Below are 17,258 nucleotides of genomic sequence, written 5' to 3' on the forward strand. Positions count from 1 at the left end.
GTTGAATGTGGAGAATAAATCCATTGATTTCATGTTAGATTCTGGTGCTTCATGTAATGTACTAAATAAGCATGACTATGAATTGATTAATGATAATGTAATTTTAGAACCAACAAATAGGAAAGTTTCTACTTATGGAAAACAAAGTGTCAATGTGTTGGGTATAGTACAAACCAATGTTGACTTGGGAACCCGGAGTGAAATATTGAAGTTTATAGTAGTGGACACTACAGATTCGTCAATTTTGGGCTATCCGACATCCAGTCACTGAGGTTTTATACAAATTAACCCCAACAAATTTGCACGGTTTTCAGAGAAACGAATTAATTCTCATTCAGAACGAATGTGCACACAATCACGACGAATAGGGTCACATGTCCACCATGCGACAAAACAAACAAAATCTAACAATACGCGACGTGATACAAACAGTAACGTTAACTTGAATATACCAGATTGTCCCGATTCTGTGAAAGAAATAATTTATAATCACGAAAGTACATTTTGCGGGATGGGTAAATACAACGAAAAGAAAATCAAATTGCATATTGATTCGAAAGTCAGACCCGTAAAACAAGGTCACAGACGCGTTCCATACCATTTGAGAAAAAAGGTCGAAAACGAATTAAAATTATTAGAGAAAGCCGATATTTTGGAGAAGGTAAATGGTCCAACTCCATGGGTAAGTCCCATTGTTGTTGTGCCTAAATCAGGAACTGATAATGTGAGAATATGTGGCGATTACAGGGCCGTAAATTCAGCCATTCAGAGAGAGCGGCATGTAACCCCGACTGTGCAAGAAATTCGCACAAAATTAAATGGTTCTCAAGTATTTAGTAAACTTGACGCGAATAAGCACTATTTGCAATTTGAACTTGATGAAAAATCTAGAAATCCCACTTAGCACCACGTTGGAAACGTTGGTTATCACGCTTTGAAAACAGCTGTGTAGCCTGGAAGATTACTGACCCAGAGCAGAAAAAAGCTATGCTTTTGGACCGAGGTGGCGACGACTTATTCGAGACTTGCAATACTCTAACCATGCCCGTTGAACCTGAATATGACAACGCTTACAAGAAACTAATAAAAGCATTAGAAGACTACTTTCTTCCCAAAAAGAACACTGAGTTCGAAATTTATCAATTTCGGCGTGCCACTCAATACGACACTGAAAGCATTGACCAGTTTGTAACTCGTTTACGAAAACTGATAAATAACTGTGGTATTGAAGACGCAGAAGCCAAAGATGTCGAAATTAAACACCAAATCATACAGAGAGGGAAGAATAAGAAGGTTCGTCGCCGTGCTTTGCAAGATGAGATGTCTCTTGACAAGATAATCACCTTGGCCAGGACGTTAGAAGTCTCGGAGCGTGAAGCATATGGTATAGAAAGTGGTAATCCTGATTCCGTGAAGACATTTTCCTGTCAACTACAAAACTCCACTACCAGCCGGACGACAGCGCGCCCTACTAGAAAACGTCCTCAGAAAGCCCGTAGATCTCCGGACCAAGTACCGACGACGCAACGCTCTTGTTATAAATGTGGTCACGAATATCCACACAAGGGCCCTTGCCCTGCAATGGGTAAACAATGTAACTTTTGTCATAAAACTGGACATTTTGTTCGTTGTTGTCGCAAGTTAGAAGGTTCAAGAAAGAAAGATTCTAACAATGTGAGTACTAAAATCAAACATATCTGTGCTGACGATTGCTCAGACAGTGAAGAGTATATATTCAATGTTACTAATTTTGACCAATACAATGGAAAACTTCCCTTCACTACGTTGAATGTGGAGAATAAATCCATTGATTTCATGTTAGATTCTGGTGCTTCATGTAATGTACTAAATAAGCATGACTATGAATTGATTAATGATAATGTAATTTTAGAACCAACAAATAGGAAAGTTTCTACTTATGGAAAACAAAGTGTCAATGTGTTGGGTATAGTACAAACCAATGTTGACTTGGGAACCCGGAGTGAAATATTGAAGTTTATAGTAGTGGACACTACAGATTCGTCAATTTTGGGTTATCCGACATCCAGTCACCTTGGTTTTATACAAATTAACCCCAACAAATTTGCACGGTTTTCAGAGAAACGAATTAATTCTCATTCAGAACGAATGTGCACACAATCACGACGAATAGGGTCACATGTCCACCATGCGACAAAACAAACAAAATCTAACAATACGCGACGTGATACAAACAGTAACGTTAACTTGAATATACCAGATTGTCCCGATTCTGTGAAAGAAATAATTTATAATCACGAAAGTACATTTTGCGGGATGGGTAAATACAACGAAAAGAAAATCAAATTGCATATTGATTCGAAAGTCAGACCCGTAAAACAAGGCCACAGACGCGTTCCATACCATTTGAGAAAAAAGGTCGAAAACGAATTAAAATTATTAGAGAAAGCCGATATTTTGGAGAAGGTAAATGGTCCAACTCCATGGGTAAGTCCCATTGTTGTTGTGCCTAAATCAGGAACTGATAATGTGAGAATATGTGGCGATTACAGGGCCGTAAATTCAGCCATTCAGAGAGAGCGCCATGTAACCCCGACTGTGCAAGAAATTCGCACAAAATTAAATGGTTCTCAAGTATTTAGTAAACTTGACGCGAATAAGCACTATTTGCAATTTGAACTTGATGAAAAATCTAGAAATCTCACTACAATAAGTACCCATGTTGGTTTAAGGTGATATAAACGTCTCCCATTTGGCATAAATGCAGCTGCTGAAATTTGCCAAAATGAAATGACTTTAGCACTGTCAGATCTCGCAGGCGTTGAGAGTATCGCAGACGATATTATTATACACGGTAAAACTCAAAATTTGCATGACCGGGCCCTAGATAAGTGTTTGACTCGGTTGTCTGACAAAGGACTTACATTGGGTTTAAGCAAATGCGTATTTTCAGTTCCACAAATTGTTTTTTTCGGCTTTGTATTTGATAAAAATGGCATGCATTGTGATGAAACGCATATTCAATCCATTCGTGACATGAAACGCCCAGAAAATGCTTCGGAAGTGAGATCGTTTTTAGGCATGTTGGGTCTCCCAGCTTTGATGGTACCTCACTTTAGTACATTATCCGAACCAATTAGGTCTCTAACCAAAAAGGGTGTCAAGTTTGTTTGGGGTGAAAGTCAGGAAAAAGCGTTTAATTCAATTAAAAGAGTTATTTGTTCAAAAATCGTTTTGGGTTATTTCGATATAAATAAGGAGACTACCCTTAGTGTCGATGCTAGTCCCGTCGGCATTGGCGCAATTTTGCGTCAAGGGGATGTGTTAATTAGTTGCGCAAGTCGAGCTCTCTCGAAAACGGAAACTCACTACAGTCAATGCGAAAGGGAAGCCCTGGCGATTTCTTGGGGTTTGGAGCATCACCGTCTGTATCTTGATGGTTCTCCCCAATTTACTGTGGAAACTGACCACAAACCGCTCGTGACGATTTTTAATCGTAGAGAGCTACATAAAATGTCAAGCCGCATTGAACGATGGGTAACTAAATCGCAATGTTTTCATTTTAAAGTAGTATATTGCCCTGGAGCAAAAAACCCCAGCGATTATATATCCCGTCACCCATCCACCGTCATTGAGAACGTCGGATGTAAAGATGACGAGTATGTCGCTTTCGTTCATAAACATGCAAGCCCTCGCGCCATTACATTGGCGGAAATCCGACTTGCTACACAAAATGACCCCACAATGATGTTTGTTTCTCGATGTTTACAGACGAATATTTGGCATAAAATTCCAAAAGACGTGAACCGGGAATCACTGAAAATGTTTAAACAGAATCGAGATAAACTGAGTTTCACTGACGGGATCCTGCTTAAAGGACCTTGTATCGTGATACCGCTGTCACTGCAATCTCGGTTAGTCTATACCGCGCATGAAGGTCACTTAGGTTCGTCTAAAACTAAGGCGTTAATCCGGGAAAAGGTTTGGTTTCCTGCAATGGATTCGCTAGTAGATGAAATCGTATCTGGTTGTTACGCATGTCAGATAAACATCGACATGAAGCCGAAAGAACCATTAAAACCTTCTCGTTTGCCGAATTCAGCATGGTCTCATTTGGCAACTGATATGTATGGACCATTGCCATCAGGCGAGTACGCGGTGGTTGTAATGGACGAATACTCCAGATTTCCCGAAGTCGAAATAACAACTTCGACGAGCGCAGCCGCGGTCATACCCAAATTAGATAGAATATTCACGTCATACGGATACCCCTTAAAGCTGAAAAGCGACAATGGTCCACCTTTCAATTCAAGTGAGTTTAGTTCCTATGCGAATGATGCTGGTTTTCGACATCAGAAAATCACGCATGAATATGCTAAAGCAAACGGACTTGCCAAAAATTTTATGAAAAACCTCGGTAAATCAATTCGCTGTCCTTTGGTTGAGCAGAAAAATTGGAAATATGAAATTCGCCGTTTTTTGATGAATTATCGCTCTAGTCCCCACCCTTCCACTGGAAAAAGTCCCGCAGAGCTAATGTTCGATCGCAAAATGAAGAATAAAATGCCATCCTTTGTGGAATGCGCACAAGATGACTCTAAATATAGACGGGATATTTGTAAACGACACAATAAAAGTAACAGAAAAAACAAATTGTACTACAATAGTCATGGAAGAGTGAAGAATACTAAATTGAAACAAGGAGAAAGGGTATTAGTGAAAAATTCCCGACGTACTAAGTTTGAACCCCGGTACAGAAAAGACGTTTTCCAAGTTGAAAATACAAAAGGTAGTATGATAACAGCCCAAAACAGTCAAGGAAAACGTGTAACACGTGATAGATCTTACTTTAAATCGTATAAAGGAATAGATAGAAAAGAGATGGATGTAGAAGAGTATGACGAGGATGAGGAGTTGGATAGAATTATGGAAAATATTAACGCTGACACAACACTAAATCGCAACATGCTGAACTCCCATTCATCACTGCACTCAGAAACGCCCTCGACCCAGACACATCCACAGACACAGACACAGACAGAAGTACCTGTACTCAGACGGTCCAACAGAATTAGAAAACAGACTGAATTCTTGTGTTATTGACACTGATACTAACGCTGACTAATACAATAGCTGTACATAGAATAAAAGATTGATATTATAAATAAACAAAAAAATAAAAAATTATAAAGCTAATAAAAAAAATTAAAAAAAAAACATTTTCAAAAGTAAAAAAAAAATGTATTTAATATTACTATAGATTTGTATTGTGATGTGTATATCGCTTAATTTTGTGAACATTCGTATGTATATATCGTTTTATTGTATGAAACTTTGTATGTATTTATTGCTCAATTTATGTATATATTATAGCTTGAATATTCCCCTGACATGATTGTAATATTTAAGAAAGTAAAGTTAATCATGAAATTTAATAAAGTTAGGGAGAGATGTAGTGATCTCAATATGAATGGTCTTTTAGACCAGGTGTTACCATTATGTAACAATGGTTCAAGTATATAAAGCCTGGACTTGAATAAACACGTGTCAGTATTATCAGCACTCAGTGTGTGTCGTGTCTCATCTCTTGTCTCTCTCCTACCAAATGCTACACGAACGTCTCAAGATATTACAGCTGCCATTCGGCCATGTTGAATCAGATCATGAAACAAATTGACGTGCATATGTATAATATCATGTATGATGTATGTGAGAAGTTTGATTGTGATTGGTCCAGGCATTTCTAAGATACAGGTTCAGACGCACGCACGAACACACGGATTTCAAAACATAAGTCCCCGTTTTCAGACTACGTCCAAACAGGGACTAATTACCTAAGGTGCCTATATGTACATATATCAAAACAATCAGACTTGTGGTTTTCAACAAGGAGTCAAAAATATCACTTCTTACCAAAAATTACAAAAATATTTGATAAGTTTGATTGTGATTGGTCCAGGCATTTCTAAGATACAGGTTCAGACGCACGCACGAACACACGGATTTCAAAACATAAGTCCCCGTTTTCAGACTACGTCCAAACAGGGACTAATTACCTAAGGTGCCTATATGTACATATATCAAAACAATCAGACTTGTGGTTTTCAACAAGGAGTCAAAAATATCACTTCTTACCAAAAATTACAAAAATATTGAAGATATCATAACGAAATGAACAAATATGAGAGACGTCTACCTATAGTACCTACATATATGTAAAATATCAAAGCAACCAGATTTGCAGTTTTCAGCAAGAAGTCGAAACTATCACTTTTTTATTAAAAATGACAAAAATATTCATTGAAATTAGAGAATTAAAGATATCATCACGAAATGAACAAATCTAAGAGAGGTCTGCCCAAGGTACATATACACCAAGTATCAAAGCAATAAGAATTGTAGTTGCCGGAGGACATACTACAGATGAACAATGACAGGTGTGGTCAACCCATGAGCTCCATTGGTCATCTTCGATGACAGCAAAGCGAAAAAACAAGATGTATGCCACATAAAGCACATGCAAAGAATGAACAGATATTGTCCAGAGGGTTCTGAAATATGAGTGAGCTTGTGTCAATATAAATGATTATTTATGTCAATAATATTATGATAGCAATTTAATTCATTGAATATTATTATTAATGAACTTTCTTTTATTATTTGTTTTCACTTAGGGAAAATTTCATGAGAGGTTCACTTCTAATTATAAATATGAGTGGAGTCACTTAGTATAAAGAGTGGTGCCTCTTTCAGAGAAGAGCTTGTTACTATGCATGTTTCATGACAGTTCATGTGTGTGGTAACCATGGCAGTTCATGTGTGTGGTAACCATAGCAGTTCATGTGTGTGGTAACCATGGCAGTTCATGTGTGTGATAACCATTTTCACCATGGTAATATTCTTTCAGTTGATGATTTTGTTCATTAATTTGATTATTCTTGTGCATACAATTCTCATAAACCGTGTTTGTGTGATAATTGCCATCTTCATTTCACAAATAATAAGACTAGATTGGCAATAAAATATTTTCTTTTTCTTATTACCGTAAAATCTGTATTAGAAGCTGCATCTCTAATAGAAGTCGCACCCATTCTTTTTGAATAATGGAGAACCAAACATTCACATTTTCTCATATGTGTAGATGCTCTAATAGAAGCCGCATCCCTTCTATTGCATTGTGTCATTTTAATAGAAGCCACAGCTTCTAATACAGACTTTACAGTACTTCTTCTCGGAAAAATGATGAAGTGACTGAGTTTTAATTTTTTTATTCTACCTATTTTATTTGTCATTCAGAAAATGATTAAACAATACAATACAACAAGGAACAGTAGCCATACGATTATTTGTTGCAAACTTGGCACACACTCACAAGCATGAGTGGATATTCCCAATTTGGGGTGTGAGTTTATTATAGCGATTTATATTATTCTGAGAGAACTCTTTATAATTTAATATTATTTATTGAGGACTTAACATTATTTTGATCTATATTTATTATGTACATTACATTGTCAGTCAGTGTACTTATCTTTTTGATTGTTTGCGTAGATATGCACATATTTATGCACAATAAATGTTTTTATATTTTTTTTGAACTTGTCCCTTGCATCAGTGTATAAACTGGTCTACTGAATCTGTAGTAACACTAATTTGTGCATTGTGAGTCTTCCCTGAATATAAGTTCTGTTATATGCTTGGTCACCAGAATCTACACAAAAAAGCCAAAGTACATTTTGGCATCTTAATATTTTGGAATCTCTTGACAATAACTTTTAAAAGATAAACCTTTAAAGATTAAAAAAGTATTTTTTAAGTATGGAAAGCAGATCATAGTGAGCTCAATCCATGCATGGTGGCTAATTTAAAAACTAATTGTGTTTATTTGCATTTATCACAGTTTGTATTTAATACAACAACAAATTGCATCTTTTTCTTTAAAATTCAACATACACATGCAGTACCATGTTGAAAAGGCTCTGGAAATTACATTCATGATTGCAATATTATATACTAGTAGATATTTTGAACAGGCTAACATATGCACTTCTATTGATGATGAAGGCATAGAAGAGTTTTGGGTTTGGTATACTGCATAGCTATTTTAATTTTGGTTTGTTATGTTTTTACATTTTCTTTTTATAAAAGCATTTAAATGAATTATTTTTCATGTATAACTTTATGTAGGAGTCCACTGGATATCATCAAATTATCTTGTGTGAAAATGAATTGGATTATCATGGTTAAAGCGTGGCTGTGCAATCCCAGTAATCTGGACTTATTTTTGCTACATCTGAAATAAATATTTCAGTTAAATTTTTACATTTTTAGTAGGGTAGTGAAATCCCACCAGAGGGCGAAATAATTTCAAAAACAAAGAAGAAGTAATTTTACTGTGTGACATGAGTGTAGTTCATCAGACTACAACAGTGTCAACCAGGTGCATCAAACCAGCCAATGATAAACCTAGGTCGATCCAGAGGCATGTAAACTTGCTTGATACGTCTTTTTCAGCGACAATGTAGACTTCCCTTATTCATTCATGGATTGGCTCTACAGGTTGGTGTTTTACTCTGTTGCTGCTGAAACCAAGTTTACAAGTCTAGTAACCACAAGCATCTTTTTGCAAGTGAATATACTGTAAGGAAGTATGCGTTGTTGAAATGTTTTACATACTAACAGCTATAAGAAGTCTGTTTTCCATAATCCATTTATTTATGCACATGTATATTTCGTATTGTGACTACTGTAAAATTACTTCATTTTCGCTTGGAAGTAGTTTTCGCTATTTTCACTGAAAGAATGATTCAGTAAAAATAAAATCCTGCGAATGTACCTTTTTGCCTATATTTTACATTCAACTCGTTGAGAGATGGATATGAGAAGTACCCGGTAGAATCTATGACGGTTTAGTAATTTTGGCAATGGTCACTGGACAGGCATATCCCGTAAGAGTATTTTTGTGTATGTATGCATGTATATGTATAATTGATGATGTGGGTGTAAAGGAAATTAAAGCTGAATCAAGAAGTTGTTGTCACTATTACCAGAAAATATTTTTGCATTATTTGGTTACTGTACATGTGTCTGAATTGAGAATGACAAAGTTAGACAATATGATGTGATCTTGAGAATGACATTGATCTTTCCTTGAAAGATCTTGATGGATGGGGTGACTTCCTGACCTCCAACACAAATGCAATCAACATGTGACCTTGAAATGACCCTGACCGGCCATGACGATTTTGGGAAGGTGTTTTAGTCCCTCCAACCCTCACTGTTCAGTATAACCCATATAAAAGCAATGACCTTGACCTGAACTTTAGCATTTCTGGAAAACATTGGCCCATCCAGGTTGGGAATTTTCCAAGACAATGTGTACTGAGAAAGCCTAGCTTCCAAATGATACAGTTGTCTCCTGGATTCCATGCATTATACATAGAGCCCATATATAACGTAAGGGAAAGTGAAAAAATCCAAAAAAAAATAATAACCAAAAATTATAAGTTCCATAAAAATGGAGATATCTGCACCAAATGTACAAATTTGAGCAAGGACCAGTCTATGTGTCTACATTATGAATTTCAAAGCAATACGACAGGCAATTTCGGAGAAAAAATTAACTAAAAATTGATACTTGCATATGATACCATGAAAATAATAAGTCTGAGTATACTATAATCCATGTCAACAACATGTCAAATTTCTAAGCAATGACCATAAATATTCATGCGATGTCATGAAATGAAAAAGAAAATCTGACAGAGGACCATCCCAGGTAGGTGTGGTATGAATAGTAAGGCAATCCAGCTGACGGTTTTTGAGAAGTTGTTTGAATGAAAAAAGTTGATGGGCGACATACAATGCACGACATATGACAGACAGAGGACAACAGGTTTGTTTAACCCATGACCTCAGCTTGGTCACCTTCGATGACAGCTGAGCTAAAAAATGCAATGTACAATATCACTTATATGAAGAGCTCAGCTCTTTCATCTACGATGACACTCTATCTAATTGCTTGATCATCATTACATAATTTACAAAACTATCAGGATTAATTTGTTTTCACTGGCATGATACCATATGACAGTATTCTCCCATATTTGTGGAGCTTTTTCTTTAGGGGTCATTATGTTGTTTGGATTGATGTTTTCTTTAAAATTGAATTATATTGTCAAATGAAAAGGTGTGTGACATGATATATAAATTTTAAACATTATCATCTAATATGGGGTAGGATTTTTTGGATGATAAGATACAAAAACGACAACAGTTATTGACTATTGAAACAGATTTATTGAAACACTAATACACTCATGACAATAACAATCTGATAATAAATTCAGAATTCAAGTAGGAAGGTGGTATCGTTAACGCTGTTATCATTGCACAATTTAAACACACCACCACTGCCTGTATTATGCATCTGGCAACATGTATATGCGATTGGTTACATGAGGCCATTGTATACATTCGTAGGCTTGGTCACATATGATAATATGGTATGGTAAGAGGTTGAAGGCAGTTGTATAAGATTGGTCATATAGGGAGACATATGATTGGGTAAGAGGTTGAAGGCAGTTGTATAAGATTGGTCATATAGGGAGACATATGATTGGGTAAGAGGTTGAAGGCAGTTGTATAAGATTGGTCATATAGGGAGACATATGATTGGGTAAGAGGTTGAAGGCAGTTGTATAAGATTGGTCATATAGGGAGACATATGATTGGGTAAGAGGTTGAAGGCAGTTGTATATGATTGGTCATATAGGGAGACATATGATTGGGTAAGAGGTTGAAAGCAGTTGTATAGGATTGGTCATATAGGGAGACATATGAATTGGGTAAGAGGTTGAAGACTTGAATTCTCTATTTTTCCATTTATGACAAGATACAAAAAGAATTTAAACTGTCTTATGGTACAAACTTTTTTGACCTCATAATGTTTTTATTTACACACAATAAACAATTAGAATGATGTAAACTCATTTAGAACTACTTTTTTGAATCTTGACATCTTGATACAAACTTCCTGACAAGTTGATGTAACACTGATATAAAAGTTTGCAATGTGTCCAACAATCTCATAGAAAAAATAATCATTTTTAAACTAATGGATAGTCCCATTAAATTATATTTGTTTAGTCACCTCCAGTGGCAGATAGTAAACATTGTTACAGTAGTGATTTGGCGGCTAAAGTAGGTATTTTTTTCCTAAACATTTTATTCGATAATGAATTGCGGCACAATGGCTAAGCAAAGTGTTGTTCTAAGTGACAAGAACTCCACATAGTCTGAATCAATCCAACAGTGACATAATTGAAATTGAACATGCATGCATGTAAAAAAATATGCTATGGTCAAGATAATTTGTTCTAATGTCAACTTGTCTGGAGATTTGTATCAACATGCCAGAGTTTCAAAAAGTAGTTCTGAATGTGTTTCTCGACTATATCAACATTTACACAACATTACCATATGGACAGACTTGTTGACCAATCATCATAGGAAATTAGAGCCAAACTGACTCTGCTTTCATTTCTGTTGTTGTCGGTGGATAATTTTACTTCTAGTTTCTTTTCTTTGGACTCAGAGATCCCAAAATAGGAACATTCACATAGTAAACTCACTGTTGGCGGTCATGTATGTTTTTTCTGGTCATTCAAACCATTTTCATAAAGTTGTGTAAACTCTGTGTACAGCACATCACATTCGGTTCATAGTAGTGGCGTTAGAGATGTTGGCACGTGCCGAGACTCAGGACCGAGTCAAACTTGTGTGTGAATAGTCATAGCTGAGTTGGCATGTGCCAAAAAGAACTTGATCTCGGTCCCGACTGATGCTTGGGACCGAAACTCTGCACATGCCGAGATTTGCTGTCCGAACGCTCGGCTCGGTGGTAAATTTAAGAAAACATAAGTTGATTCATACTAGTATGAAATGATGATGACAGGAAGTTCAGATATACTAGTATATGGTCGGATGCTGTATCAATGAATGAAATGAATGCAAACCATCATCAGCGACGCATATTTATGTGCTGCTGCAACTGCTATTTTCTTGCAATACTACATGACGTGAAAAAAATAATTGTGTGTTGAATTTTATTTGCCGTTCATTTGCACGATGGCACCTAATAAACACCATAACAACAAATGGATATAATTTCACTATAACAATTATTATTATCATCATATGCGTATCATTTTCCATGTTTGGGCCAACAGATCGACGAATAAGGGTGTGATTTCAATATGTACAAGTAATTACATATCATCGAAATCACTTACTATCGAATGTAAACGGAGTAAATAAACAACAAATACAGGTTAAAGGCATGTAGGTATTTTCTTATAATTTGTTTTTATTACTTTTCCCGTGTCCAGTGTCATGGGTCTTTTACAGGAATTGTTGAGCTAATGGTGATAAGAATGAAAAAAATCGTTCTTACCTGTCGTCGGTACTTGAAAATCGCCTGTATGAGGAAGCATGTGACATATTCTTCTGTTTTTCTTACGAAGTTTCGTGTAGCTTTATAGTGCTAGAATTATTCATTCATAAGAATCTTGGTATTGTTTTAGTGATGTCGCCAACACAGCACAGGACTCGATATCTCAGCGATGTGTGTGATTTCTCTTCGTATTTGTCTGAATCCTTCGTGGAATCTTTCTTTGAACACATTAGAGTACCGACAAATAGATAGTGTACAATAAAATAATGACACAAACTCTTGTGTGATTATACCCAAGACGCTTCACGCTTCCTTTGCAAACAACTTTAGAAACGCGGAAGTAGCAAAACTATCTAAGATGGCGTCGTGTTTTGAAAATGGCACAACCACTATTTTAAAGGGGCGCGTCTATTTTAACCACAGGGGAACTCTGGGTTTATTCGTCTATATCAATCACTTTATTTATGAATAAATACTAAACTTGCTGCTGTATTTTGTTATCTATACATATTTTATTTGACGTCGAAGGTAATAAAAGACTAACATTCTTGTGAGTTGATATGTAACGAAAAATACTCACCCCATTCCAAATCTGCGAATTTCAACGCACCCGAAGTTACGATTGAGGTCATCGTGTTACATGTCATCTTGAATATCACGATGACCTGGTCGTATTATGTACGCGTGTCAGAAAGATATCACAAAATAATAATTGATATATTCCATTCTTCCACTGCGCGTTTCTGCAATGTTGCTGATTCTGTTCCCAATACCATTGAGCACAGTTTGCCAAATGTGGGTCATTAGCATTATATTTGCATCAAAATGTTAATTATTCTGATAGGCGTCAATTTTAACAGATGTGAACTGAGAAGGGAAATACAGCTGTAGAATTATTTATTGAACCAAATTTGTTGATTTATTGTTCTTTTTATTTCGTATTCACTCCAAAATACAAATGGGGTGATAATTCAACATTTTCTCTATATTTTACTCGATCTGGGAGTGGAGAGGCATGTGGGTTGGAAATGTAATTTACCGTACAAAAACATAAAGATAAAAATACATAGTGACAAAAATAGGTTTTTAAATTAAGTAAGAAAACCACCAATCAGCTGATTAAAAATTCTTCCACGCCACGAACTGTGGAACACATGACCGGTATCAACATGACCCGATCAACATCAATACTGTTTCATGGCGCCCAAGTCTGTCTGTCCTCTGCAATATTTTTCCTGTTTTCTTATTATATTGTGGACAAATCAACAAATTACTAGATATTCGTGTTTTTAGAGCGTTACCAGTTTTGTGTTATCTGAAGATTTTAAAAAAATTATCGAATTTTTGAAATAAATCGATAAAAAATAAGACTTCCTGGTCGGTGCTGCATACAATTACGTAATTTGGGGGCGCTCGACACAGCCATCTAAATAAGGAACTCGCTAGTGCAGACGGCATTTTGTTCACTTCGTGATACGTGTGTGGTGAGGTCGGAGCACCCGCGTCATTTGCTGAAAATTGGGTCCAAAATTAGACCGTCTGCGAGCTTGAACGGCACTACAATTTACAGATCAAGTAAAGACTGTTATCGCTAAATGGGGGAATACGGTTTCGGGCTCAATACGAGTAATTCTAGGGCTTTGTCACCGATTGAGTTCTACAACAGCCTGAACACGACGACGTCTTTGTTTTCCTCCGAATCCCCTACCATGCAAGATGATATGTTGGCAGATAATACTGCTGGAAAGCAGCAACCACAACAGCTTTCTCCCGGCATGGATCACAGTTCGGATAATTCAGAAGAATTATCTCCACTAGGCAAGTCAAAATCAGAGGATTCGAGTCCCGCAACCGTTCCCGACAAGATCAAGAACATACAAGCTGATATTGCGACCTCATCAACATCGCCATTGCATCAGTTGGGATTTCAGGACGCCGGCAACCCTCCACTTGCACCAAGTTTCTGGTCAACAGCATCAGTTGACGATACATTTATGCAAGGAATACCGACTATGAACGGTGGCGTTCAATTTCAGAACTTTCCCCCAAATCCAGCTCAGATGTTTAACACATCTTTAGGGCCTCAAATAAATTTGCCACAACCACAGCAGACGCAACAGCATCACCAGCCTCCAGCTCAGCGGCGTGCCCAGCATCAACCTACACAGCAACAACAAACGCTTTTCCCTACATCATCCCAAGCTTTAATGCAACAACCACCTACGAATATCTACATGCAGCCTAGCAAGCAGTATACAAATTGGAGTAGCCCACAACAACCAGCGACGTGGGCAGCCAATCCGCAAAATGTACAGACTTCGCCATGGGGGACAGTCGGTGGCCCGCATAACCAACAACGCAGGTCAGCTCCATCTTTAAATCCCGGTCCGATATCGCCCATGAAAAAAACGGGTCATCAGCATCCTGTCATCTCGCCTTCAAAATTTACACGAAGTACATCACTCCCAGGAACAAAGGCGTTCCCCAACCCAGGTTTAAATCCTAGCTTTGAGATTACTTCAGTGGACGATATGAAGAGGAATGACCACCATCACACGATGCTGTCTTTTCATCAGGTAACAGTATAATTTTGAGGGAGTGAGCGTTTAGAGGACATAGCCAAGGTAGTTTTTATTGTAATAGGACAGTAATGGGATAACATGGCCTCGCATGGTCGTCTTTTTTTATTTGTGTCTGTTTACTTTAATGTAGAACAGTAAATTCACATTATCTGGTCAAAAGCGATATTAAAAATATTCTGTGTGCCGGTTAACAAAAAACTCCGTACACGCCAGGAATACTTGCTTGGATTACCGTCACATGTACGTGAGAAATTATTTATCATTTACCACTATTTTATTTACCGTGTCGTGGTTTGCTTGCATTCGTTTCTGCTTTTTGAATTAGTCTTGCCATTGGACAAAGACTATTGTGTGATAAGTCAGGACAAAGGTCGTTCTAGTGACCTACAAGAAATCTTTCTGTGACTTCGTTTTTTTGGACTTTAATCATAGACTGAAATTCACATATTTTTCAATGAACATTTAAATTGTATTTTTGGCATTATAATAAGTCTGAACACCCATGTAAAGTTATATAGCATATCCCAATTCTTAACTAATGTTTCAATACTGTCTGTAGCTAACAAAATTATCAATGCACTCAAAATTCTCAACATTTTTGAGTTCATATGTCAGTTTATATATCTACATTACTGGATGAATAATGGCAATTTCCCTTGTGTAATAGTTGTATATGGGGGAGTAACATCAATAACAAACTATTGACCACTGTGGATATATGCAAATTTGATTTTTTAAAGAGCCAATTAGTTTGTTCGTTCTAGTCCTTCAGTGCTTTGTTTGAACTACATTAGGTTATTTATAATTATGAAAAAAAGATGCATAGTATCCACCTTTGCTTCAACAAGTAAAGAAAAAATGGATGTTGTGGACATTAGTGATATACTCTTCAGAATGAGAGACTTGTCTTCAAGTTACTTGTAGCCCAATGTTTATCAGCAGTGTTTAGTTTTTGTTCTGCATGCCATTTAGGAAATAAATAAAGCTGATTTAATTGCATTATATTATTAAAAATAATGTAGATTAAATTACATTACAAAATTACATTATTTTAAACAATAATACTGTAATTAAGAAACTGGGCAAAATTAAATATTTGATGTTCAACTCCTATCTTAATAACATAAAATATATTTTCTCTCGTTCATTAATGTTTAAAATGAAATATCGGAATTTGAAATAGCTGACAGTACAAAATTATTTTGACAGTATGTATCCTTTTGATATCCTGATGTATAATTGACTTAGAATTTTGCCTGAGGTTGTTATAATCTCAAAGTGATGTGGTCTATCTGTGCTTAGTTTTTGGCTATTATTGTTGATATTAGAATGTCACCCATATTAGTTTTTAATTTAGCTAATTCCCATGGGTTAATTTAATCGATAGTAGATTTAGGTTACTATAATAAACTAAATGTAAATACCATAGTACATATTTTGCATTGATATGCTTTTTGTGCCCCACTCCTTTTTAATTAATTCATTAAAGTTTTATTTTTAGCCCAATATTTCATATTTCATTGGTGCATAACTTTGAGTATATTTACTTCAGTTTACACAAGTATTGCTGCAATGCCATTAACTGTTATTTTGTTTCTTTGGCTAGCTACCATTGACATAGTGCCCTCCATGTTGTTTTTTTGACCTGACTTATTTTTTACCAATAATGATACCATCAACCTTTAACCCTTCCTTGCAATGAGTATGCTTTGGATAATGAATTGACCTGTATTTCAAATTTGTTCTGCAGTACAATTCGCTTAAACCTTGCCCACGAGTTTCATGTATCATGCAATGTCCATCATCCCTAATGCACAATCATGGTCGTGGAATTGGATAGTTAATTCTGTTCTGTTTGATTATTAGTACGTTTCACCACAAAGTAAAAACTTCCATTTAAAAATGTACTTGACTGTTTTTTATAATTTTACTGCAGGACCGGAATACCCAGAACTATGATAGTATGAAATTTCCAGCATTGGAGCACCATCTTATGGATATCATGCGAACTCCTTCAGATCATCTGGACAGTCACTTGAGAGGTTGGTACATTGTCATGTTTCTTGTGCTGTGTGTGTGTGTGTGGGGGGGGGGGGGTGTTTACTGAATGCTGGTATCATAGAAACTCTCTCTTGGGTGTGTACAGTCGCATGCAATTATTTCAATATCAATGATTAACTTCATAATGCAAGTGATAGTCCCTGAAATACTCTTCATTATATTTTCCAAAATTAGTGCGAGAG

At 36.3% G+C, this 17,258-nt stretch overlaps 2 protein-coding genes across 4 annotated transcripts in view; one reads left to right on the top strand and one right to left on the bottom strand.

Annotated features, from left to right (window-relative positions):
- Positions 1 to 12,797, bottom strand: part of LOC100378338 (E3 ubiquitin-protein ligase MARCHF5-like) — a 32,563-nt gene extending 19,766 nt beyond the window's left edge. Inside the window, exon 1 of the mRNA XM_006823258.3 lies at positions 12,434 to 12,797. Within this exon, the coding sequence (XP_006823321.1) occupies positions 12,434 to 12,480 (47 nt within the window). The 5' untranslated portion in view covers positions 12,481 to 12,797. The remainder of the gene's footprint in view (positions 1 to 12,433) is intronic.
- Positions 12,798 to 13,904: 1,107 nt separating this feature from the next.
- Positions 13,905 to 17,258, top strand: part of LOC100378487 (cytoplasmic polyadenylation element-binding protein 2-like) — a 72,399-nt gene continuing 69,045 nt past the window's right edge. For all 3 annotated transcript variants that reach the window (XM_085504133.1, XM_085504134.1, XM_085504135.1), the window contains exons 1-2: positions 13,905 to 15,009; positions 16,952 to 17,057. In XM_085504133.1, coding sequence (XP_085360259.1) covers positions 14,029 to 15,009; positions 16,952 to 17,057 — 1,087 coding nt within the window. In that variant the 5' untranslated portion in view covers positions 13,905 to 14,028. The remainder of the gene's footprint in view (positions 15,010 to 16,951; positions 17,058 to 17,258) is intronic.

This window comes from Saccoglossus kowalevskii, chromosome 10 (genome assembly GCF_978046115.1).
Source record: "Saccoglossus kowalevskii chromosome 10, keSacKowa6.1, whole genome shotgun sequence".
Lineage (NCBI taxonomy): Eukaryota > Metazoa > Hemichordata > Enteropneusta > Harrimaniidae > Saccoglossus > Saccoglossus kowalevskii.